Genomic DNA, 27,624 nt, shown 5'->3' on the forward strand with positions numbered 1-27,624 from the left:
ACAGTAATGCTATGTTCACTTTTTAAAATCATCTCATGTTTTTCCCTCCTATATCATGGTTTTCTTTCTTTTCCCTTAGTCCTAATTCCTCTTACACAAAATGACTATTATATAAATATGTCAAACACAAATGTACATGTACAACCTTATCAGATTGTTCACTGTCAAGGGGAGGGGGGAAGGGAGGGTGGTAGAAAATGTATAACTTATGAATTTGCAAATGGATAAATGTTGAAAAAAAGTAAAAAAGAAATAAAAAATTTTAAAATACAGTAATGAATATGCAAAGAGCTTAGATAAAGCACAACCCCTGGATTCTCAGTTTCTCAAAATTAAGCACTTACTCTATGCTAAGCTCTAGGAATACAAGGTAAAAAAACTAAACTGTTCCTTCCCTCAAGAAGTTTTAGTCTGGGGTGGCTAGGTGGCACAGTGGATAGAGCACTGGCTCAGGAATACCTAAATTCAAATCTGACCTCAGACACTTAATTACCTAGCTGTGTGGGCAAGCCCCTTAACCCCATTGCCTAGAAAAACTAAAAAACAAAAAAAACAAAAAACAAAAAAAAAAAAACAAGTTTTAGCCTTCTGGGGTTATTGAAGAATAACAAAATAGTAAAGATATAAGATAAATGCCTGTCCTAAATGAACATGTATTTATTAAGTGCCTACCATATGATTGGTAATGTACTAGCTGGCATACAAATTCAGAAATGAAAGCTGTCCTCAGAGACTTAACATTGTAAAATTGGAGACACCATGTACAGAAGCTAAGTACAATACAAAATAATTTCTGGAGGTATTACTGGCTGGGGGCAGGAGGGTAGTTTGGGGAAAGAGCTTCATTGTAAGAAGGGGTTTTGAGCTGAGCTTTGAAGGAAAGCTTTAAAGGGATCCTAAGAGGTAAAAGTGAAGAGGAAGTGCATAAGGGGCCCTACACCCTGTGCAAAGACTCAGGGTATGTCAAATTTGGGAAATAGCCAGAGGACCAATTTGTTTCTAAAATTCAAGCGATAAATAATAAATCTGAAAAATCCAGATTAGAGTCAAATAAAGAACACTTGTACGAATTGATGCAGAACAAAGTAGTCAAGAGTTCAAAATGCACAATAACAACCATTTTTGGTCTACACCTGTGATTTCATTGACTCAGTGATCTCCCTGTCTTCCTCCACCAGTACAAACTGGCAACTTATTACTTATAGTTGCTGAGAATTGTCTCAGGGCACTAAAGTGAAATGACTCACCTGGGATAAAATAATCAGTGCAAAGGTAGAGCTTGTGAATGTACATACTTTTGATTTTAATCATTAAGATTTTCCCCCATCACAAATCAAGCCCTAATTTGTAGTAGCATTACCTGAGTTCAAGCTGGCTAGAGCACCGCCCCCCAAGATGTGTCCAAGGTGGGGCTTGAACTGGCGGCTTTTTGGCTCTGAGGTCAACTCTCCTTCCATCCACTAAACTAGACAGAAACTTTAGATCTTTTATATCAGCATTATGAGTATTCTCTTCAGTAATGGAGACTGCAACCATCCAAGTCTGTGACTTGTGTCTTTATTGTCCTGTAAGTACTCAAAGTGTTAAGAGTCCTCCTCACATATTCTTGACATTGCAAGATGTTCATAAATTATGTATATACAAATATACATTCTCAAATATACATTCTCATATTACTATACACATACACACACATTAGGTCTTAGTATTGTACCAAGCTGTCTGTGAAGTTTATCTTTCTTGAAGGACTTTTAGCTACCATTGTTCAGGTCTGTACTCAACATCATATACATATATATGCAAATATATTTGTGTATATATGAGCATTATATATGTGTGTATATATATATGTGTATATATACACACATACATATTAAGAGGCCCCCTGAACTTTTTGAGTTGCCATATTTCACAGAAATACTAGACCCAGAGCATGCAGGAGGCCCTAAATGTGTCAAGGATGAAGCCCCTCTGCTGACATTAGTTGTTGTTGCATCCCAACCTGAATTTCCCATGTGTCCCTCCCTAAGGTATAATTTATAAAATGAAGATCCTGGTCCTTCTCAGGTCTAGATCCTATAAAATTCTAAATATTTTCTTTGTTCAAATAATTTAACTTCTATTTCAACATGAATACAAACAGTGGGTGAAAAAAACTTTTTATTTTTAAAATCATAAATTCCCCCTTCCCTTCCCAGAGAGTCATCCTATTTTTTTGTTGTGTTTTCTTTGCAAGGCAATGGGGTTAAGTGACTTGCCCAAGGCCACACAGCTAGGTCATTATTAAGTGTCTGAGACTGAATTTGAACCCAGGTACTCCTGACTCCAGGGCTGGTGCTTTATCCACTGCACCACCTAGCTGCCCCCATCCTATATATTTTAAAGACAAAAAAGAAAAAAAATCAGTATAACTTATCATCAAAATATTGAAAAAAATCTGAAAACGTTAAATGTACTTTGTTGAGGTGGATCTTCTACGTCTACAAAGAGGTGGGAGTATATTCTTACAATTCTTCTTTGGAATTATGCTCCCTTTTTTAAGTTTTTGCAAGGGTTAAGTGGCCCAAGGCCACACAGCTAGGTAATTATTAAGTGTCTTGAGGTTGGATTTGAACTCGGGTACTCCTGACTCCAGGGCCGGTGCTCTATCCACTTTTAATAATTTCCCCGCATTCACTTTTGATGTGTGTGTGGTTGTTGTAGTCCTATGGATTGGCTTTGCATCTTTTTCAGTCTATTTTCCCATTTCTCTCTATCCCTCATGTTCATAATTATGGAAAAGCAATGATATTCCATTACATTCAGGTACCTCAAGTTGCCTAGCCATTCCCCAATCCATAAGCATCTACTTTGTTTTCAATTCCTTGCTATCACAAAAAGTGTCCTTAATATTCAATAATATTTACATAATCATATAAATAATAGAACTTTCTGAATGACCTCATTGGAAGTACAATGTCTAAGGCGTGGAATCTCTAGGCCAAGGGCTGTAGTGGGCGGCCCATGATTCCAGATCGCTTCCCCGCGGGGCGGCGGCGGTTCCCGGCTCGCACAGCGCACGCGTGCGTCTACCTTCCCACACGCCACAGCGGTCCCCAGGTGTGTTATTTGCAGAATTGAATTTTCCCAGCCGGCTCCTTGCCTAGTGCGCCGCTTCGCCACCAGGGGGCGAGGAGCAGAAACCGGAGATTCGACCCAAGAGCAGCTGCTTCCGCTTTCGAAGCTTTCCGCTTCAAGCTTCAGGGACCCGGTGCTTAACGCCAGGGTCTGCGGCTGCTGGGTCTGGGCGAGGCGAGGTAAAGCACCTTGGTCGGCTCGGCCTCGATCTGGGCTAGTCCCAGACTCAGCGGGGGCCTCTTTCTACGCTCGTTCCTTAAGCCAGGCGCAGTAGTAGGCGCAGGAGTAGGCGCAGGCGCAGAGCGGCTTCTCTCTCTGGGGTGGGTGGGTTCCGGTCTCCGGCGCAGGCGCGGAGCGGCTTCTCTCTCTGGGGTGGGTGGGTTCCGGTCTCCGGCGCAGGCGCGGAGCGGCTTCTCTCTCTGGGGTGGGTGGGTTCCGGTCTCCGGCGCAGGCGCAGAGCGGCTTCTCTCTCCAGCTTGGGTGGGCGCCAGTCTCCAGCGCAGGCGCAGAGTGCCCCGGTCGTGAGACAAAGGCTGTCTCCGGGAGCCTTGGAGATGGCGGCCGAGCCGGGCAGTGCGGGCTGGTCGAGCCTGGCGCCCCCCGAGAAAGAAGCGGCAGCTTCGCCGGTGAAACTGGGGGAGCCGGCCGGCAGCCGGGCGTCCGCAGAGGCCGCGGCCCCCTGCCCCGGCCCCGCGGCTCCCGAGGCCCCCGCCGCCCTCGAGGCCTCGCCCCCGGCCGCCGGCCTCCCTGGGGCCCGCCCCGGCCCGGAGACTTTCCGTCAGCGCTTCCGGCAGTTCCGCTACCACGAGGCGGCCGGGCCGCGCGAGGCGTTCCGCCAGCTCCGGGAGCTCTCCCGCCAGTGGCTGCGGCCCGAGGTCCGGACCAAGGAGCAGATCGTGGAGATGCTGGTGCAGGAGCAGCTCATGGCCATCCTGCCCGAGGAGGCGCGGGCCCGCCGGCGAGGCCGCCGGGGCGACGTCCGCATCACGGGCTGAGCCTGGAGGCCGAGGCCCCCGCCGGCCGCGCCCGGGAAGCTCCCCCTCCCCGGGGCCGGCGCCTCCGTTGTCTTGTGTCGTCCTCACGCGCAGCCGCATCCATCAAACCCGAGTTTGGCGTCCGTGGCCTGTTGTGACTCCTTTCCTCCCCCCTTGGTTTTCTGCTTCCCGGGAGCCTCCACCCCCTCGTCCGCGTGGCCCCCGGGGGAGGCGGCCCCGGATGGAAGCTGCCGCGTGCGTCGTTTTAGTGGACTCTGCAAAATCCGTGTCTTGTGAAAGTAGGCCCCTGCCCCTCCGGCCCGGAGCATCGCGTCGCACGTCCGGAGACCCGGCCCGTGGCCTGTGCCTAGTCGTGCCATTGCGAAGGGTCAGAGGACCCGCAGGGGCCGAACGGACTCGACTCCTTCATTAAGGCTTTTTGTTGTAGCACGTTGTTGGGGAGGAGTGAAAAGCGCATTCTCAGTTACTCTCGTCTTATTCTCAGTAATGCCTATTGACGTGCGTTTTACCTTTTTTTTTAAGTAACCAGGCTCAGGGAGAGGATTCAGAATTGATACCGGAATTGGAGGTTTTTCCGCACTGTTTGAGAATGCCTTTGACCTGACTATAGTAATACCAGATCATTGTGTTTAATTAGAGATTATTGCAGAAGTGAGGTTGACCTCCAGGTGAGACTGATTTTATAACTGATGTTGCAAATGTAATAGATTTCCTATTCATTAACAACTTTGTATTAACAAATGTCAAACTACTTGTTTTTCGTTCACTTTGCCAACAACAGTATGGAGCAATGAGCATCTGTTTCTGCCTGTTTCCAATGTTGCTCGGGATGGAATTCCTAAGAAAGCCTCACCCCAGTGTTGATGGACTGGACCCCCCCCCCCCAGCCTGGCAGCTTTAGTGAACTGTTTTGTGATATTTGTTTCAGTAACTGGGATCCAGCAGTGGGCCTTTCTGGGACAGTCGTGCCTAGCTGGTGCCTTTTTCCTAGTTATTTTGGAATGTATCTGAAACATTCACACACAACTAGTTTAGGGCTAATAGCTATTTTTTGTGTTTCAATTTGATAAATATGCTATACAACATTTGGTATGTCAGAGCTTGAAAGCATCTGGAGCATGTAACCATAGCTAGTTTGGTGCTTCTGCAGACATTGTATTTCCTCCCTTTACCAGCAAGCATCAGGTGCTCCTGGCATTTTTGTCCTTTTAAAAAGTATTAAATTATTAATCAGAAAAGGATTCTTGTCTTCCTTTGTGATTCAATCTGATTTCCTGCATACTTAAGTTGTAAGGCAACTTAGTCTTCACAGCAACTCATCTTATACTTTGATATGACATATTTTGGAGAATTCATGATTTCATTGATATAGTTTTTCCTGTATCTGATGTGATCTATATACAAAAATCTGCTTTACAGAAAATTTCAGTAGTTAACTATAGTGTTTTGTTGAGAAATTTATGTGGTGAGATAATAAATAAGCACTAATACATAAAACAACAAAAACCTATTTATTTTTTTCAAACACAGATAAAGAGGTTTGCATGTTTTGTAAATATTGCTCCAAAGCAAAACTATATACAGTGCCCTCCATTCTAATAGTGCGTAAACAAACAGTTACATCTCCACAGTGCAATGTTGGCTCATCTCATCAAGGTTCTCTACCTTGCTTTCACCTATCACTGATTTAAAGAAACAAAATTTAGTCAAATCAGAACTGCTTCTGCCAAGGAAATTTTAGTAGGACATCTTTCATTCACAGAGACAAAACTGAAATTTAGGTAATGTACAATACTAGACTTAAGGATAACAGCAATAATTGTTTCTAGTGCTCCAACTTTAGATTAAGCTTGGTCCAGCATTCAAGGATGGAGGCCCTTATTCGTATCACATAATAGAACAAAACTTCTTCCAAAGAAAATTTGAAAAGGGGCCTATTCTAAGTCTTCAGCTAAGTATATACCCTCTCTGAAGACCCTACTTTTTGCTGCCTCTTCTCAGAAAAATCTTCCTCTTTGACAAATCTAATTAAATGAAATTAATTTTATTCCCTTTCAAAATTTTCCAAGAGAATGAAACAAAAAAAGGCCCCTTGGCAGAATTAAATGGATTTTTCATTTCTGTTTCCAGCTCTGTTTCACCCAATTAACTACCTTCAATGTTATTAACTTACTAATCAGGCCTTTAGATTACCCACATGTAACTTTGTAAAAAGAATCACTGAAAACAGCTTTCCTTGTTTCCTTGCTTGTGTAACAGCTGTCCAGTTAATTCTAATTTAAATATCATTAATATACTAAGCATTTCTTCATTAAGCAGCATTAGTGATGGGAAAGATTTTTTTTTAAAGCAGAGTCATATGAGCTTTATTCCAAGTGTCATAGCCACTGAGATTCTCTGCTGTACAACTACCATACTTATTTTATGTGAATTAGAAAACATCCTTTCCTAACTCCCTCAATTTCCAATGTTAAACAATCTGGACCTTTCCCCAAAGACTTAAATTCAAAGGTTCATTGCAGATCTCACCATTCCTATTAAGATGTTGACTATTTCAAGTTTACATAGTAAATATTTGCAGCATTATAATATTACAGATTCATAAACCATTAATTCTCAAATGCTAATGGACAAGTGTGCTTTGATGTTTAAGTGGTATAATCATGAGTAAAACTAAGTGGAAAAGAAGATCTAAAAAGCACAAGGAGGATTCCCTGCACTGCACTACAGGGAACATGAGATAAAGGGACTGTTACTGATGGCTGCAAAACTAAAATACATCATTAAAGGTACTTAAATGATATTTTCACCTGAAATTGAGGCAGTAAATTCACCTTGATCTCACACAATAAGACATCTAGAAATTAGAATGTTAATGGTTTCTTTTTTTAAAAGGAAGGGTTGTGGGGTGTCTGGAAATACTATTAAAGGTGAATCTCTGAGGAGGCTTACAGTGGTACATAGGGTCCAAGTCCTTACAGTATATAAAATAAGCTGACTCCCCAAAGGACATTCTGTATTTGTAACAATCTTAAAATCTTTACAATAAGTTTACAACTTTGGGGGGGGGTCTACATTTCAAAATTGAAGAGGAGCTATCAAAGTGGGTAGAAAATACTGCCCTGGGTTACAGACCTCGCTACAGTTTGGAATACCTAACATAGGTCACATGCAGTGAGAACCCAGCTCCCCCCCTGCCCCGAGGAGCCTGTTTTAGTCCTAATGAAAGCAAAAACCTAGGTATATCCTGGGACTGGGAACCACAAGCTCAGACAAAGTTGATTTTCCCGAGTACCATATAGTAAGTCATTCATGCTAGAGACATGATGAACTAAAAGAAATCACTAGGGGGTAAATAAAGCCCAAATGGTCATTTACTGTAGCAATCTAGAGTACTTGGTGCAGGCTTTGGGCCTGTATTATTTAACTTCAATATAACAGTTGAGTCGTAAAAAGGACATTCTCACAAAGCTCAAAATTACAACTCCCACTGATTAAATACCATGAGAGACAAAAAGTAGGAAAGCTATTGTGATCCAATCTGAAACACAAGTCAATTAAATAAATTGCAGAATGGGATTTATAACCATTTTCAAATAAACATTTTTGGCTCTTACTCCTTTATCAGTGGCACGATTTAAAGTGAAGTCTGTGCAAAAAAAAAAAGTAATTCTTTTCATTCAACAATTTACATGGAAGGAATCCTAACGTTTTTTCTTTGCCTTCCTGCTCTTGAAGTCTGTGTACACTGGAACATCCATCTCTCAGCAGCCTTGATGTGAGTAAGGTGCCTGTCCTGTATCCACCACACTTTGCCTGGATTCCTGAAGTCAATCCATGTTACATGCAATTCAGTATGCAAGTTATATTTAAATATCCAAAAAGCCTCCCCAGAGATATCCCGGTGATGGCAAATGGGTAAGTGTGCAGGTCAGTCTCATGTGGAACAACAAAGTGCAATCTGCTGCACCTTTCCCAAGTCTGTCAGGAGTTGCTTGATGCAATGCTTGAGCTGAGGAAGTCTGGCTAATGGCTCTGGTGGCTCCAGTTCTCCTGTGTAATCCAACCAACTCTCTAGAACTGTCCAAGAGAAGAAAAAAGGACACTGGTTAGCCTTCAGTTTTTCCTTTAAGAATGTTAAAATGTTTCTTGGAACTCTACATTTGACAAATGAACATTTTCTGTCAGAATTAAGAGGAGAAATTACTCAAATCAACAAGCTTTTTTTAAGCATCTGGGAGTATGGGGTCACCTAACTCCTTAAATCTGGTTTACAAGGTCCCTTGAGAGAATACATATACACTGTACACAAGACAGATATTCAGTGAACTTTGCTGTCTCTAATTCCCTTTGCCTTTCCATCTATTTGATTACTATTCATCTTTCACCACTTCAATAAAGACTTCTCTTGCTAACACAGAGCAATCAACACACTAAACTCTTAGAACACTGATCCTGGACTCATCCAGTCAAGAGGGTTTTTTATCCCAAGGTCCACAGTCAACCCCAAAGGTGTCCTTTGTAATCCTATGTATTTAATATATGCATTTTAAAATATTATTTTGAGAAGGGATCCATAAGCTAATGGATCTATGGATCCCCTTCTCAAATAAGGGAGCAGGGCTAAGTACACATAAACACACAGACACAAAGAATGTGAGAGAGTGTGTTTGTGTATATGGAGAGACCCCCAAAGTGGTCCATAACACAAAACTTAAGAACCCCTGATTATAGACCATTCCAATTTTTAAAGCACAGGGAACAGGCTCAAGAGGTTAGTTAACTTACTCATTTAATAAAGAAGATATAGATTCAAACCTAGGACCTTTAATTTCAAATTATCCACATGTTATTTCTCAATATTAGCAGGTTCACAATGATAGAAGGCACAGTAAGGAGTAGAACTAAGTATTTGAACTTCAATTCTGTCTTTAAATTCAGCACTTTTTCAATGTCATTCTTACTACATTGTCATCCTGCTATCATTGATACTTCTCACTGATGGCGCACCTTCTATTACAACCTTTCATGAAGATATGCTAGACTATAAACCTCCTTGAGAGTAGGGAATCTTTTTAGGTTTTTTCAAATGTTCCAGACAGTTAACTCGGTGCAACTGTACAACCTGAATTGATGATTAAAGCTCAAGGCTGGGGAAAGAACTGTATCTGTTTTACCTCCTCTGCTGCTCCCCCCAAAGTGGCGCACTTAGAAGGTAAATCAAAGGAGGAAGGTAAAGGAGGCACTGAAAAGCATCATATTCAATCAAGTATGTATTATTAGGCACATAAAAGTATGCTATATGCTCAAAAGAGATTTTAAAAAATTATTATTGTCCTGCTTAAAATCCAAAGTGATTTTTTTTAAAGGTTTTTGCAAGGCAAATGGGGTTAAGTGGCTTGCCCAAGGCCACACAGCTAGGTAATTATTAAGTGTCTGAGACCAGATTTGAACCCAGGTACTTCGGACTCCAAGGCCGGTGCTCTATCCACTATGCACCTAGCCGCCCCTCAAAGTGATTTTCAATAGCTGGTCCAATAAAACTCAAACACCTCAGGTTAGCATTCAAGGTACTTCATAATACTCATCCAGCATTTTTTTTTAAGGTTTTTGCAAGGCAATGGGGTTAGATGTCTTGCCCAAGGCCACAAAGCTAGATAATTATTAAGTGTCTGAGACCGGATTTGAACCCAGGTACTCCAGACTCCAAGGCCGATGCTCTATTCACTGCGCCACCTAGCTGCCCCCAGCATCTCTTAAGCTTTTTTTGAAATAAATTTCTGGGTTCCCAGGCAAAATAACACATGATAACCATTACCTCAATTCTACTCCCTCCTTTAACCAATTCCTATACACAATGATGTTACCTGGGGCAGTGGTCATGCCTGCCTTTCTTGATGATCCCCAATTTATCTGTGTCTCTCCATTCCAGTCAGGTGAATTTCTTTGTCAAGCTCATTCCTTGCCCATCTCTATTAACTGAAAGTCATTTCATTTAAAACCCAGATCAAGAATAATTTGAAGAAGGCTTTCCTTAATACTACACAGAGCCATCCTACATCAACATGCACTTACAGGTTACCCAAATGTTTCAGGAATGTTAGCCCTATCTCACCATTTACAGCACTGATTTACTAGAACATAATTCAAAACCTCAATCATTGATGTTTCTAACCTAAAGATTCCATGATCCAACTCAACATGATGTATGAAGTGTTTATCATGTTCCTGCTCACTCCTCTAAACACACATAGGATCTAAAAGCACTTTTCTCTTCCTTCCACATTGGGGAAGTCCAGTTCTCCTTCTCGGGCTCATAGGAATTGTTTCTTATTCCTCGGAAAATCTTTTCCTTTCTCTAGTCCTTCAAAGATTGCTGTTGCTTCTGTGTGATGCTAGCCACATGGTAGACGTTTAATACATCATGTTGAGGGAACTAGCTGGACAAGCAAAATGGTCCATAAACTGCAAATAGAACATGAATCCTCCACTGGGAAAGGAACAGAGGAGCACCTGTGGAGCCCACATGTGTCTGTTTAGGGGAAAGAGCCAGCACAAGGGTCTGTAACCAAAATCAAAGCCCTGCCTATGTTCTAGGATCTCGGGAAAGGAGAGATTTACCATCCAGCTCCTTCTCAATGGAATCCATCCTGTGTGTAACTTCATCCTGCAGAGATTCCACGTGGGTAAGCAGGTTAAACTGCCACTGGAGTTGAGCATTCACCACTCCCTCCCTGTCTTTCTCCAACAGCTTCAGTGTGGGGGCTTCCTCTGAAAGGGCCTTTTTAGAAGCACTCTCCTTCACCTAAAGAGCAACAACAATATTACTACTGCAAGGCTCATTGATAAACTCTGATCCCTCCCACCACAAATATTTGTTTCAAAAGTTAGAAAAAGTATGGTTTGAATTCTATGAATAATACTGGTACAATTTTTTATTTTCTTAAAGAGTCTCCCTTCCCCGCTTCCTAAGGCAGAGAGAACTTGTTCCCTTGTGGCAGTTTAGATCACTGCCACTGCAACTAGGCTAGGAAGGTGAGAAGAGCTTCCAAACCAATGATAGGAGGAAAGAAAGGGGAAGAGAAAGATTAATGAAACAGACCCTGCCAGCAGAGAACCATAAGAATTCTATAAAGCATGAAGCTGTATATTTAATAAAAGGTGGTTTTAACTCATGATGCTAATCCTTGGTTCTTTGGAAGAACTGTCTCCTTGGCTATATACATAGAAGTGTCAAGTTGTGAACATTTCCAGACTTTAAACTTGAAATTCAAAAGTAACAACCTTGGTCAAGAATAGGGCCCACAGGGGGCAGCTAGGTGGCGCAGTAGATAGAGCACCGGCCCTGGAGTCAGGAGTATCTGAGTTCAAATCCGGCCTCAGATAGTTAACAATTACTTAGCTGTGTGGCCCTGGGCAAGCCACTTAACCCCAGTGCCTTGCAAAACAAAACAAAACAAAAAACAAAACAAAAAAAACCAACCCCCCCCCCAAAAAAATAGAAAATAGTACCCATAGATGACTGGGGTAAAAAGCTGAATGGAGTGTTGCTTTTTTATTCTAAATGAGTATCTTGAGAAATGACTGCATATTTGTTGATGGGATACTGACACAATGATGTGAACTCACTAGAATACCTCAATTTATCCCAAAATAGAATCACCAGCACCATGACTCTTCTGTTACCACCACCCCCTGCCCAACCCCTGATGACCATGGCTCTATATCGCTTCAATATTGAAGAAAGAAATAGGACAGCGTGGTATGACAGAATGAATTCTGGCAAGCTCAAGTTTAGGAGAAGTGTAATCTAGGGTTTATTCTGTCACAAACTAGTTGTGTGGTCTCAGACAAGTGCCTTCCCATCCCTAAGACTCAGGGTGCTCATCTGCACAATGAAAGGAACTGAACAGACAGTCTTTCTTTTCCACGTTCCATATTCTATATGACTCTGTATCACTCTCAAACACTGGCCCCACACTCAATTTAAATATCAATAAATACGAAACCAAACAAATCCAACAATATATTTGGGTCTGAGGAAACTTTAACCATGAGAATAAAGTAGGTTATCTCAAATGACACAAAGTGTCATAAGTGAGAAGATTCAAGAGATAACAAACATACCTTTGGGTAGCTATGTCTCGATTCATTCTGCATCTTGCTTTTTTCTTCCTCTAACTCCCATCCAAACTTTTCTGATAGCACATCGTCCCTTTTCTCCCGAATGGGGTTCACACCATCGTCCATAGCTGACCCTCTGGTCTCTACCACCAGCTTCTGTTCTACAGCAGGATAATAAGCTCGGGGTTTCTGATAGCAGTGCTCACTAGTGATATAAGACTCTTCCATGGAAGGAAATGGCAATGTTTTTTCTATTGTCCCACTGAAAGTTCTATAGGCAGGAATATCCTCCTTCCTCTTATCTTCAATGTGAAGGACGTGTTTGGGGTTACACTTCTCATCCCCAGAATGCTGCTTCCAGGGCTTACACCACAGCTGTAAATCAGGGTGCTCTTTACTCCTGAGAAGAGAATAATCAGGAAAAGTTCTATACAGTAACTCAAATAATAAGACCTGATAAAGGTCACATTTCTAAAATATGAAGAGAATTGAATCAAATTTGTAAGGTTACAAGTCATTCCACAATTGATAAAATTGTTGAAGGATGTGAACAGGTAGTTTTCAAATGAAGAAATTCAAGCAAATATAAGCATACAAAAAGATGCTCCAAAACATTATTTGGTAATAAAAATGCAAATTAAAACAACTATAAGGTATCACTCATACCTAACAGATTGGCTAAGATGACAAAAAGGGAAAACAATGTTGGAGAGGATGTGGGAGGATAGGGACATTAGTGGAGTTAAGAACTAATCCAATCATTCTGGAGAGCAATGTGGAATCCTGCCTAAAGAGCAATAAAACTGAACGTACTCTTGACTCAGCAATACCAATACTAGGCTCATATCCAGAAGAAATTATAAATTCAAAAACATTTGTAACAGCTCTTTTTGTAGCGGCAAAGACTTGGAAACTGGGGAGATGCCCAACAGTTGGGAAATGGCTGAACAAAATATGGTACATGAAAATTATAGATTATGTTATTGCTATTATTGTTTTATAAGAAACCATGACAAACTCTAGAGAAGCATGGAAAGAATTACGCAACTGATGCTGAGTAAAGGGAGCAGAACCAAGAGAACATTGTACACATTAACAACAATATTGGGAGTTGATCAAAAATGATGGATATAGCTCATCTTAACAGTTAAGAGAACTAGGAACTAGGACAACCCTGGGAGATCTGTTATAGACAACACCATCTACATCCAGATGAAAAAACAAAGCAAAACAAAACAAAAAACCCTCAAAGAATCTGAATGAAGACTAAGTTCACTTGTTTTTTTAACTGTTCACTGAATTTTACAGTTTTTCTCACAATCTAGCTTCTCTCCCCCAACCCCGAAGGCAGTCTGATAGTCTTTACATTGTTTCCATGATATCTACTGATCAAAATTGAATATGTTGAGAGAGAAACTATATCCTGAAGAAAAAATTAAATATAAGAGATAACAAAATTACATAAAAAGGTATCTTTACAAAAAAAAATTAAAGGTCTTTGTTCAAACTCTTAAGTCCTTTCTTTGGATACAGATGGTATTCTCCATCGCAGACAGCCCCCAATTGTCCCTGATTGTTACACTAATGAAATAAACAAGCCCATTAAAATTGATCATCAACCTCATGCTGCTGTTAGGGTGTACAATGTTCTTCTGGTTCTGCTCATCTCACTCAGCATCAGTTCATGCAAATCCTTCCAGGCTGTTCTGAATTCACATCCCTCCTGGTTTCTAATAGAACAATAGTATTCCATCACATACATATATACCACAATTTGTTAAGCCATTCCCCAGTTGATGGACATTCACTCAATTTCCAATTCTTTGCCACCACAAACAGGGCTGCTATGAATATTTTTTGTACAAGTAATGTTTTTACCCTTTTTCATGGTCTCTTCAGGGTACAGACCCAGTAATGGTATTACTATATCAAAGGGTATGCACAATTCTATTGCCCATTGGACATAATTCCAAACTTATTTCCAGAAAGGTTGGATGAGTTCACAGCTCCACCAACAATGCATTAGTGTCCCAGATTTCCCACATTCCTTCCAACATGGATCATTGTCCTTTCTGGTCATATTGACTAGTCTGAGAGGAGTGAGGTGGTACCTCAAAGATGCTTTAATTTGCATTTCTCTAAATGGGTAAAGATTTAAAGCAGTATTTCATATGACTATAGATAGGTTTGATTTCCTCATCTGTAAATTTCCTCTGTACATCCTTTGACCATTTGTCAATTGGGGAATGGTGCTTTTTTTTTATAAATTTGACTCAGGTCTCTATATATTTTAGAAATGAGTCCTTTGTCAAAAAATTGTTTCCCAATTTATTACATTTCTCTTGATCTCAGTGACAAGTGGTTTTGTCTGTGTAAAAGCTTTTTAATTTAATGTAATCATGATGACCGAGTTTGTTTTTAATGATGTTCTCCATCTCTTCCTTGATCATAAACTGCTTTCCTTTCCATAGATCTGACAGGTAAATTATTCCTTGATCTCCTAGTTTGCTTATAATATTGTCTTTTATATCTAAATCCTGTACCCATTTTGATCTTACCTTGGTAAAAGGGTGTGAGATGTTGGTCTAATCCAAGTTTCTGCCATACTAATCTCCAATTTTCCCAACAGTTTGTATTGAAAAGAGAGTTTTTATCCCCCAAAACTGAATCTTTGGGTTTCTCAAACAGCAGATCGCTATAACCATTTCCTGCTATAATTTTTGCACCTAATCTATTCTACTGATCCACCACTATTTTTTAGCCAATACCAAACAGTTTTGATGACTGATGCTTCAATAATATAATTTTATTGCTAGTCTCATAAATGAAAAAGGTGAAATCACCACCAATGTGGAGGAAATTAAAGTAATAATTCAAAATTATTTTGCCCAACTCTATGCCAATAAATTTGACAATCTAAGTGAAATGGATGAATATTTACAAAAATATGTTGCCCAGGTAAAATGAAAAGGAGATTAAATACTTAAACAACCCTATCTCAGGAAAAGAAATTCAACAAGCCATCATTGAACTCCCTAAGAAAAAATCTCCAGGGCCTGATGGAGTCACAAGTGAATTTTATCAAACATTTAAGGAACAATTGGTTCCAATTCTATATAAACTCTTTCGAAAAATAGGGAAAGATGGAACTCTGCCTAACTCTTTCTATGACACCAATATGATGTTGTTACCTAAACCAGGAAGAGTTAAAACAGAAAAAGAAAATTATAGACCTATCTCCCTGATGAATATAGATACAAAAGTCTTAAATAAAATCTTAGCAAAATTATTACAACAAGTTATCACTGGGATAATACATTATGATCAAGTGGGATTTATTCCAGGAAGGCAGGGTTGGTTCAATATCAGGAAAACTGTTAGCATACTCAATTATATCAACAACAAACCTATCAGAAATCATATGATCATATCAATACATGCTGAAAAAGCTTTTGACAAAATACAGCATCCATTCCTATTAAAAACACTAGAGAGTGTAGGAATAACTGGACTGTTCCTTAAAATAATTAGCAGTATCTATCTGAAACCATCAACAAGCATTATATTCAATGGGGAGAGGCTAGAGGCATTCCTAATAAGATCAGGGGTGAAACAAGGGTGCCCATTATCACCACTACTATTCAATATTTTATTAGAAATGTTAGCATCAGCAATTAGAGAAGAAAAAGAAATTGAAGGAATTAGAATTGGGAAGGAAGAGACAAAACTCTCACTCTTTGCAGATGACATGATGGTCTACCTAGAGAATCCCAAGAAATCATCCAAAAAACTACTGGAAACAATTAGCAATTTTAGCCAAGTTGCAGGTTATAAAACAAACCCTCATAAATCCTCAACTTTTCTATATATGTCTAGCAAGATAAAGCAGGAAGAGCTAGAAAGAGAAATCCCATTCAAAGCAACCTCAGACAATATAAAATACTTGGGAGTCTATTTGCCAAGACAGACTCAGAATCTTTTTTGAAAACAATTATAAAACACTTCTCACACAAATTAAATCAGATTTAAATAACTGGGCAAATATCACCTACTCATAGATAGGGAGAGCTAATATAATAAAAATGACAATTCTACCAAAACTAAACTATCTGTTTAGTGCTCTACAGATCAAAATTCCCAAAAATTACTTTAATGAGTTAGAAAAAATTGTAAGTAAATTCATATGGAGAAATAAAAAGTCAAGAACTGCCAGGAGCTTAATGAAATGCAAAAGAAGGTGGCTTAGCCCTGCTTGATCTAAAATTATATTATAAAGCATCAGTCATCAAAACTGTCTGGTATTGGATAAAAAATAGAGTGGTGGACCAGTGGAATGGACTAGGTGTAAAAGCAGATGATTATAGTAATCTGCTGTTTGATAAACCCAAAGAGTCCAGCCATTGGGATAAAAACTCCCTCTTTGATAAAAACTGCTGGGATAATTGGAAATTAGTATGGAAGAAACAGGTTAGACCAACATCTCACACCCTTTACCAAGATAAGATCCAAATGGTTACAGGACATAGACATAAAAAACAATACTATAAGCAAATTAGAAGATCAAGGACTAGTTTACCTGTCAGATCTATGGAAAGGGGAGCAGTTTATGACTAAGGAAGAGCTGGAGAACATCACCAAAAACCAATTAGATGATTTCGATTGCATTAAATTAAAAAGCTTTTGCACAGATAAAACCAATGTAACCAAGATCAAAAGAAATGTAGTAAATTGGGAAACAATCTTTACAACTAATGATTCTGACAAAGGTCTCATTTCTAAAATATACAGACAACTGAATTGAGTCATATTTAAAAAAACAAAAAGCCATTTCCCCAATAGACAAATGGTCAAAGGGTATACAAAGGCAAGTTACAGAAAAGGAGATCAAAGAATCCATAATCATATGAAAAATTGCTCTAAATCATTACTTATTAGAGAAATGCAAATTAAAGCTTCTCTCAGGTACCACCTCGAACCTCTCAGACTGGCCATTATGACCAGAAAAGATAATGATCATTGCTGGAAGGGTTGTGGGAAATCTGGTACACTATTACATTTTTGGTGGAGCTGAGTACTCATCCAACCTTTCTGGAGAGAAATTTGGAACTATGCCCAAAGGGCAACAAAAATGTGCATACCGTTTGATCCAGTAATACCACTACTGGGTCTACACCCTGAAGAGATGATGAAAAAGGGTAAAAACATTGCTTGTACAAAAATATTCATAGCAGCCCTGTTTGTGGGGGCAAAGAATTGGAAATCAAGTAAATGTCCTTCAATTGGGGAATGGCTTAGCAAACTGTGGCATGTGTATGTCATGGAACACTATTGTTCTATTAGAAACCAGGAGGAAGGGGAATTCAGGGAAGCCTGGAGGGATTTGCATGAACTGATGCTGAGTGAGATGAACAGAACCAGAAAAACACTGTACACCCTAACAGCAACATGGGGGTGATGTTCAACCTCGATGGACTTGCTCATTCCATCAGTTCAATAATCTGAGACAATTTGGGGCTATCTGCAATGGAGAATACCAACTGTAGCCAGAGAAAGAAATGTGGAGAGTATGAACAAAAACCAAGGACTATTACCTTTAATTTAGAAAAAAAAACCCCGCTATCCTATTGTCTGATCTTGTAATCTCTTATACCTTATGTTTCTTCTTTAAGGATATGATTTCTCTCTCATCACACTCAATTTAGATTAATGTACAATGTGGAATCATTGTAAACACTGACAAATTGCTTTCTGTGGGGAGGGTGAGCAGAGGGAAGTAAGATTGGGGGGAAAATTGTAAAACTCAAAAATAAATAAAATCTTTAAAAAATTATAATTTTAGATGTCATAGGGCTAAGCCGCCTTCTTTTGCACTTTTTCCATTAAATCTGTAGAAATTCTTGACTTTTTATTTCTCCATATGAGTTTACTTACAATTTTTCTAACTCATTAAAGTAATTTTTTTGGAATTTTAATTAGTAGGGCACTAAGTAAGTACTTTAATTTAGGAAGAATTGTCATTTTTATTATATTAGCTTAGGGTATCCACAAGCAGTTGATATTTGCCCAGTTATTTAAATCTGATTGTATTTGTGTGAGAAGTGTTTTGTAGTTATTTTGAAAGAGTTTCTGAGTCTGCCTTGGCAGGTAGTCTCCCAAGTATTTATGTTGTCTGACATTAATCTGAACAGGATTTCTCTTTCTAGCTCTTGCTTCTGTATCTTGCTAGTAATATATAGAAATGCTGAGGACTTATGAGGGTTTATGTTATATCCTGAGACTTTGATAAAGTTGCTAATTGTTTCCAGTAGTTTGTAAGATCATTTTTTAGAATTCTCTAGGTACACCATCATATCATCTACAAAGAGTGAGAGTTTCATTTCTTCCTTCCCAATTCTAATTCTTTCAATTTCTTTTTCTTCTCTTATTGCTGAAGCTAACATCTTTAACACAATATTGAATAGCAGTGGAGATAATGGGCTTCCTTGTTTGAACTCTGATCTTACTGGGAATCCCTCTAGCTTATCCCCATTGCATATAAGGCTTGCTGATGGTTTCAGATAGATATTGCTGATCATTCTAAGGAATAATCCATTTATTCTTATGCTCTCTAGTGTTTTTAGTAGGAATGGGTGCTATTATTTTGTCAAAGGCTTTTTTACCATCTAGTGATATAAATCACATGATTTCTGATGGTTTTATTAACTATATCAATAACAAACCTAACAGTTTTCCCAATATTGAACCAACCCTGCATTCCTGGAATAAATCCTGCTTGATCATAGTGTATTGTCCTAGTGATAGCTTGCTGTAATCACTTTGCTAAGATTTCATTTAAGATTTTTACATCTATATTCATTAGGGAGATAGGTCTACAATTTTCTTTCTCTGTTTTAACTCTTCTGCGTTTAGATATCAGCATCACATTGGTGTCATAGAAAGTTAGGTAGGGTTCCATCTTCACCTATATTACCAAAGAATGTTATATAGAATTGGAACCAATTGTTCCTTAAATGTTTGATACAATTCACTTGTGAATCTGTCTGTCCCTGGAGATTTTTTTCTTAGGGAGTTCAATAATGGCTAGTTGAATTTCTTTCTCTGAGATAGAGTTATTTAGGTATTTAATTTCCTCTTCATTTAAACTGCCCTAGCAGATGGTCACTTAGATTATAAAATTTATTAGCATACAGTTGGGCAAAATAATTCAAATTGTTTATTTCCTCCTCCACTGGCAATCTAACTTTCTACTTTCTTTTTTTAAATCAAATTAACCAGAGGTTTATCAATTTTATTGTTTTTTTGTCATAAAACCAAATCTTGTTTTTGTTCAATAGTTTTCTTGTTTTTGAATTTATTAATTCCAACTTTAATTTTTAGAATGTCTAATTTGGTATTTAATTGGAGGTTTTTAATTTGTTCTTTCTCTAATTTTTTTAGTTTCATGTTTAGTTCACTGATTTCCTCTTTCTCTCATTTATTCATGTAAGCATTTAAAGATAGAATATATCCCCTGGCAACTGTCTTGGTTGTAACCCATAAATTTTGGTATATTGTCTTATCATCTAGGATGAAATCATTAATTCTTTCTATAATTTATAGTTTGAACCACTCATTCTTTAAAATGAGGTTATTTAATTTCAAATTGGTTTTAGGTCTATCTCTCCCTGGCCCATAATTGCATGTGACTTTTTTTTATTGCATTATGATATGAGGATGTATTCACTATTTCTGCCTTTTTGCATTTATTAGCCCTAGTACATAGTCAATTTTTCTATAAGTGCCATTTACTGCAGAAAAAAAAAGTATTTTTCCCTCCTTAACTTCCTTCTTGTTTATTTTTATGGTTAGATTTATCTAAATCTGAGAGCCAGAGGTTGAGGTCTCCCACCAGTAGAGTTTTGCTGTCTATGTCTTCCTGTAACTCATTCAACTTGTCCTCTGCTGCATACATATTTAGTATTGAAGTTGCTTCATTGTCTATGGTACCTTTTAGGAAGATATAGTTTCCTTCCTTATCTCTTTTTTTAATGAGATCTATTTTTGCAGCTGCTTTGTCTGAGATGATGATGCTACCCCCTGCTTTTTTCACTTCAACTGAAACAAAATATATTTTGCTCCAACCTTTTACCTTTATTCTGTATGTATCCCTCTGCTTCAAATGAGTTTCTTATAAGCAGCATATTGTAGAATTCTGGTTTTAATCCAATCTACTATTCACTTATGTTTTATGAGAGTTCATCCTATTCACATGCAAAGTCATAACTGCTAACTCTTTATTGCCCTCCATGCTATTTTCCCTCTGTTTATATTTTCCCCCTTTAATTTTTAGAATTTCTAATTTGGTATTTAATTGGGGGGTTTTTAATTTGTTCTTTCTCTAATTTTTTTAGTTACATATTTAGTTCATTAATTTCCTCTTTCTCTGATTTATTCAAGTAAGCAATTAAAGATATAATATATCCCCAACAGCTGGCTTGAGTGAATCCCATAGGTTTTGGTATGCTGTTTCATTATTGTCCTTATCTAGGATGAAATAATTCTTTCTATAATTTGTTGTTTGATCCACTCATTTTTTTAAATGAGGTTATTTAGTTTTCAATTAATTTTGGGTCTATATCTCCCTGGTCTAATATTGCACATGATTTTTATTGCATAATGATCTGAGAAAGATGAAGTCACTATTTTTGCCTTTCTGCAATTGATCATTAGGTTTTTAATGCCCTAGCATATAGTCAGTTTTTGTGTAAGTGCCATGTACTGCAGGAAAAAAGTATATTCCTTTCTATACCCATTGAATTTCCTACATAAGTCTATCACATCTAGCTTTTCTAACAATCTGTTTACCTCCTTAACTTCCTTCTTGTTTATTTTATTAGATTTATCTAAAACTGAGAGTAGGAGGTTGAAGTCTGCCACTAGTAGCGTTCTGATATCTATGTCTTCCTATAGCTCTTTCAACTTCTCTAAGAATTTGGATACTATACCACTTGGTGCATACATACATATTCAGTATTGCAGTTGCTTCATTGTCTATGGTACCTTTTAGGAGGATATAGTTTCCTTCCTTATCTCTTTTAACACTATTTTTGTATCTGCTTTGTCTGAGATAAGGATTGCTACCCTTACTTTTTTCACTTCAACTGAAGCAAAATATTTATTTTTTACCTTTTACCTTTACTCTATATGTATCACTCTGCTTCAAGTAAGTTTCTTGAAGTATTCTGTTTTATTAATCCACTCTGCTATATGCTTATGTTTTAAGGGAGAGTTCATCCCATTCACATTCAAAGTTATAATAAGCAACTCTTTATTGCCCTCTATGCTATCTTCCCTCTGTTTGTATTTTCCCCCTTTTTCACTTATCCATATTCCTCAGTATTTTGTTTCTGAACACCACCCCCTTCAGCATGCTTGCCCTCCTTTATCAAGCCCCCTCCCCTTTCTTCTCCCTTTCCCTTTTCTCCTTTCTTCCCTTCCTTATCTGTTAGTTCCCCCTTTTCTCCCCTATCCCCTTTTAATACTTGAAAGATAGGGTAAGTTTCTTAACTTAACTGAGTGTGTGTGTAAAGTTAACTTTAAGCCAAGTCTGATGAGAGGAAGATTCAGATGGCTTCTCACCTCCTCCCTTATTCCCCTCTCTTACAATAGGTCTTTGGACCTCTTAATGTAATGAAATTTACCCTACTCAATCTCCTCCATTCTCCCATCTCCTTACTGTCCCCACTTTTAAGGAGGTATTGTTTTTAAATCATTCTATCTGAGACACAGAAAAGTTATAAGTGTCCATCACTTCTGGCTAAGTATATTCACTCTAATAGAGTTACAATTCTTGAGAGTTATTAGAGTCTTTCTCTCAGGCAGGGATATAGCCAGTTTCATCTTATTGGATAGCAGTTTTTTACTTTTACCCTTTTTTAAGAAATCATCTTTTCATGTGTCCCTTGAGCCTCCTGCTTGATATACAAATTTTCTATTTAGCTCTGGTCTTTTCATCAGGAAATGTTGGAAGTCTCCCATTTCATTAAATGTCCCACCTTTTCCCCTGGAAAAGAACCCCCAAGGGTGTGTAGGTGGCACAGTGGATAGAGCACCAACCCTGGAGTCAGGAGTACCTGAGTTCAAATCCGGTCTCAGACACTTAATAATTTCCTAGCTCTGTGGCCTTGGGCAAGCCACTTAACCCCATTTGCCTTGCAAAAAGCTAAAAAGAAAGGGGGCGGGGCTCAAGCTCAGCCTTTCTGGGTAGTGGATTCTTGGCTGAATTCCAAGCTCCCTTGCTCTTTGGAATATCTGATTCCAGTCCCTTCGATCTCTTAATGTTGATGCAGCCAGGTCCTATGTTATCCTTACTGTGGCTCCTTGGTATCTAAATTGTTTCTTTCTGGCTGCTTGTAGGAATTTCTCTTTTATCTGAGAGTGCTGAAATTTGGCCACAAAATTCATTTTAGGATCTCTTTCAGGAGGGGATCAATGTATCCTTTCAATAACTATTTTGCCCTCCGGTTCCATGATATCAGGGCAGTTTTCCATCACTAAATCTTGTAATACTATTAAGTCCAGGCTTTTTTTTCTCTTCAATGTTTTCAGGAAGAGCAATAATTCTCAGGTTGTCCCTTCTTGATCTATTCTCGAGGTCAGTGGTTTTACTAATGAGGTATTTTACATTTTCTTCTATTTTTTTGGTTTTGTTTAACAGATTCTTGTCTCATGTAGTCATTAGTTTCCACAGATTCCATTCATTTATTTTAGTGAAGAATTTTCTTCATTTACCTTTTGCAACTCCTTTTCCAATTTGTCAGTTCTATTTTTGAAGTCTTCCATTTGCCTAATTAAGGTTTTGAGAGAATTGTTTTCATTTTGCATTTGCCCTATTGAGGTTTTGAGAATTATTTTCTTTTTTGTGTTTGTATTTTCCAAGGATTTGTTTTCTTGTTGAGAGATTTAATTTTCTCTTGAGTTTCTTTTCCCTATTTTTCCAAGTGATTTTTAAACTCTTTCCTCTGGGCTGGAGACCAATTCCTATTCTGCTCAGAAATTCTAGATCTCTCTAGGTTATGATCTTTGCCTTCAAATAAGTTTTCCATGGGCCCCCCCCTTTCCATTGACCTTTCTTCATTTTCCTAGGACCTTGTGTTGTGGGGGGGGACACTTGTTTACAGATCTTTGATGTAGAAAATCCCAGAGGCTTTACTCACTGGGTTTAGTAACTGCAAGTGGGCCGGCCAGTAGGGGGTGCTGTTACTTTCTCTACAGTGTCTGTGACCTTGATTCAAGGCCCTTGTCCTAGGCCTGGAGGGGGTGGGAGGCACAGCTGGATACTATTATTCTTGTACAATGTGCGCTGTGCCCTGGGCAAGGTAGTTATTCTCTCTCTTCAGCTGAGGGAGCTCTTCTGCCCACACCTCAGACTGGGGGTGGGGGGAGGCTGTTATTGTGTTTGTTCTGGAAAGAGGGCTCTGATGGAAGTATGGAGCTCATATACCCCCAGAGCAAATCGATGTTTATACTCTGCAACTCTCTGTGCTGGAACTCACCCTCCAGCCCTGCTCGGGTTCCCCAGACAGTTGCTCCCACAGCCAAAGCCTCTGCAGCTTAGGTTGGTCCTCTGGCTTCACCCTGCTGCACATAGACTGACTCTCTGTTCTCCGCACCCAGCTGATCCACGCTCTCCTGAGACAGACCTTGTTGAAAGATGTTCTTTTCCTAGTTTCTTTTTCTGGGTTTTGTCAATCAAATTTCTGTTAAGAGGTTTCTTTCATCTTATTTCTGAGGGAAGGCTAGGAGACCTTAGCACAGCACCTGGTTTCTATACCACCTTAGCCAGAAGTGTCCTAAGTTCACTTTTTAAAAAATTTTTATGCTTTTCCTTCCTATCCCACAGTTTTCTTTCTTTTCCCTTAGTCCTAATTCCTCATACACAAAATGACTAATATGTAAATATGTTAAACATGAATGTCCATGTTCAGCATTCATTAGACTGTAACACTGAGGGGAGGGGGAGAAGAGAGATGGAAGAGAACTGTGTTACTTACAAATATGCAAAGTGCATGAATATTGAAAAATACTGATAACATGTACTTGGAAAAAATATATTAATATATTAATATCAAAAAAATAGAGTAACTCAAAGGGATCCTATGTCATGAAGATTAGACACAAACAAACTTGGGAGAAGAGTTGAGATGTGATCTGATCAGTAAAGTACAAAGAGAATCATTAATATGAAAAGAAAATAAAAACTGACCTAATAAAATTTTCTGTTACTTAATTATTCGACCCTCTGACACTTATGAGTTGTCCAAGGAAAGACAAGTTATCAGCAGTATGTAAAATCCCAGTGGTTATATGTCATACTTCTTGTCCTTTTACTTCCTCACATCCAAAGCAAAAAGAAAAAGTAGAAACATGAGTTTGCTTTTTAACTCATCATTATAGACCCAATATTCAACAACAAGTCTTTTGACATTTCAAAGAAAGGATAGTATGTAATACTAGCATATATAAAGCCCTCTAAAATCTGCAAAGAAATTTACAAAACATTGATTCATTTTTATTCTCTCAAAATCCTAGGAAGCAGGTGCTATAATTGTTCCCATTTTAAAAAGGCAAGAAACTGAAGACCAAGATGAAGTGGCTTTCCCAGCATCACACAGCTAGTAAGTTTCTAAGGTCAGATGTGAACTCAAATTTTTCTGACTCTAGTCTAGATGGTTGGAAAAAGATTGCTAAGTATACCTCGTTTAACAAAATATTGTTTAGAATTGGGTTTTATGTTTCAAGTTTAGAGAAAAAATTATGTCACTGAATATGAAACCTCACCAGATGGGATTGCTTTCTAGGTTAATTCAATGTTACCATTCCATATTATATTAATCCAAATATAACCCAAAGTCACAATTTACCAACCCATTTCTCTGACCAATCCATATCTAAAATTAGAGATTAAGAGGAAAATCTTGTTCTCCATACAAACATTTCTTCTACTGCTGAGATTTAAAAAAAATATTTTTCACTTCTAGTACATTTTAATTCAAATGTTTTCAAAAATTCACTTAATACTTACTGTAAAATTCTCATCTTTAGCTGCAGTCCATGTAGAACTTCTATTACCTTTTGCACATCACCAAGAAGCTGGTGAGTGGCAACTATTTTCTTGGCATTTTGATGGGAATAATTATCTTCTAAAAATGCCAAACCATGCATGTGGCCATGACTTAACCATTCTTTCTCATACCAGTACTTTACACCAGGTCTCTGACCTAAAGAAAGAATGAAAATTGATTAAAATGCAACTTTCAATATTGGGGGTATTATTAGAGATGCAGACTGGGAAGGGAACAATACTATTTATGCTTAATTCGCAAACAAACCTTCCAATACTAGTTTTAGGAAGAAATATTTCCCAGTATCAGGGGAGCTAGGATAATAAAAGTAGCTGAGGAAGCTGAGCAGAGTTGATCAAATGACACTGGTCAAGACCTCTATTCAAAAAGGCATCATAAAATCAAAATTCTCTAATAGGATCTTATTCAGTTAAATGACACCAATCATTACTATTTTTTCTGACTCCATCCCTTAGGAAACACTCTTTGTTATTTCAGTGAATTTATGATTGCAATAATATGGATTCTCCCTCCAATAAAAAAAAAATGTATCAACAGCCCCTTTTACTGTCTAATATTTCTCCAGGTTCTTTAAGCAAGTCTTCCAAAAAGGGCCCTTCTCACTCCCTCTATCCTTTACCCATAGACAAAGACAAATTATGGCATTTGCAGATCATTCCTTGCTGTCACCATGTGACTAGACTCCTCTTTCTCGCCAACTACAGAGATTCTTGATGAAGAAGCCTATTCTACTTATGTAATAAAGTCACTGGGGGTCACAAAAAGGAGTAGGGCATGATAATCACATAATTTTTAAATATCTAAATTAATTTATAACAAATAGTAATATTAAATATGAAAACCTTTTCAATGACACATTTTTGAAGGAACTTAATCATACATCAATCTATATTTTTGTTATAAAAGAAATAAGAATACAATGAGAAGTTCAGGCTAAATGGAAAGAAGGATCACAAATTTAGTTTGAAAAAGCAAATAAATGCATGAACTGATGCTGAGTGAGGTAGGCAGAATCAGGAAAACATTATACACCATCAACAGTAATATTATAAGATGATCCACTGGGATGGTAGCTCATCTCAGCAGTTTAGTGATCAAGGACAGTCCCAAGAGACAACATGACTATTATGAAAATATGTTAAACTTGATCCTATATGTACAATCTATATCAGACTGGTCATTGCCATAGGAAGGGGAAGAGAATGGAGGGTGGTAGAAAAACATAGAACTCAAAAGCTTGCAAAAGGATAATGAAGAAACATTATTTCATGGAATACTTGATCAGCATTTACCACAATTTTTATGTTAATTGCCATGAAATAAATTGTGATTTATATGTCAATATCAGCTGAGGGATGAGAAAGTAAAGAAATTGTATAAAAAATTTGTAAGATTGGGGTGGCTAGGTGGTGCAGTGGATAAAGCACCAGCCCTGGAGTTGGGAGTACCTGGGTTCAAATCCGGTCTCAGACACTTAATAATTACCTAGCTGTATGGCCTTGGGCAAGCCACTTAACCCTGTCTGCCTTGCAAAAAAAACTAAAAAAAAAAAGATTGTTGCACTGATTAAACAAGCAAGTTCATTAAGATTGATCATCAGCCCCATGTTGCTGTTAGGGTGTACAATGTTCTTCTGGTTCTGGTCATCTTTCTCGGTATCAGTTCATGCAAATCCAGGCTTTACTGAATTCCTATCCCTCCTGGTTTCGAATAGAACAATAGTGTTCTATCACATACATATACCACAATTTGTTAAGTCATTCCCCAGTTCATGGACATTCACTCAATTTCTAATTCTTTGCTACCACAAACAGGGCTGCTATGAATATAATTGTACAAAGTAGTGTTTTTACCCTTTTTCATAATCTCTTCAAGGTACTACCCAGTAGTGGTATTGCTAGATCAAAGAGTATGCACATTTTTACTGCCCTTTGGGCATAATTCCAAACTTATCTCCAGAAAGGTTGGATGAGTTCACAGCTACACCAACAATGTATTAGTGTCTCAGATTTCCCACATTCCTTCCAACATTGAACACTGTTCTTTTTGGTCATATTGGCCAGTCTGAGAGGTGTGAAGTGGTACCTCAGAGATGCTTTAATTTGCATTTCTCCAATCAGTAATGATTTAGAGCAATATTTCATATAACTATGGATCACTTTGATTTCCTCATCTGTCCTTTGGCCATTTGTCAATTGGGGAATGGCTTCTTTAATAAATTTAATTCAGTTCTCTATATGTTTTAGAAATGAGTCCTTTGTCGG

The 27,624-nt window shown here is 38.3% G+C and overlaps 2 protein-coding genes across 7 annotated transcripts in view; one reads left to right on the plus strand and one right to left on the minus strand.

The window, feature by feature from the left end:
• The first annotated feature begins 3,527 nt into the window (after window positions 1-3,527).
• On the plus strand, window positions 3,528-8,201 carry SCAND1 (SCAN domain containing 1). The gene is made up of 2 exons (XM_074212052.1): window positions 3,528-4,780; window positions 4,894-8,201. Exon 1 carries the CDS (start codon window positions 3,672-3,674, stop codon window positions 4,110-4,112), a length of 441 nt encoding a protein of 146 aa, XP_074068153.1. The 5' UTR covers window positions 3,528-3,671; the 3' UTR covers window positions 4,113-4,780; window positions 4,894-8,201.
• Window positions 4,977-27,624, minus strand: part of PHF20 (PHD finger protein 20) — a 139,897-nt gene continuing 117,249 nt past the window's right edge. For all 6 annotated transcript variants that reach the window (XM_074212051.1, XM_074212049.1, XM_074212050.1 and 3 more), the window contains 4 exons: window positions 25,300-25,495; window positions 12,240-12,636; window positions 10,734-10,917; window positions 4,977-8,192 (listed from right to left, as the gene is read on the minus strand). In XM_074212051.1, coding sequence (XP_074068152.1) covers window positions 8,050-8,192; window positions 10,734-10,917; window positions 12,240-12,636; window positions 25,300-25,495 — 920 coding nt within the window. In that variant the 3' untranslated portion in view covers window positions 4,977-8,049. The remainder of the gene's footprint in view (window positions 8,193-10,733; window positions 10,918-12,239; window positions 12,637-25,299; window positions 25,496-27,624) is intronic.

This window comes from Macrotis lagotis, chromosome 1, assembly GCF_037893015.1.
Source record: "Macrotis lagotis isolate mMagLag1 chromosome 1, bilby.v1.9.chrom.fasta, whole genome shotgun sequence".
NCBI classification, from domain to species: Eukaryota; Metazoa; Chordata; class Mammalia; order Peramelemorphia; family Peramelidae; genus Macrotis; species Macrotis lagotis.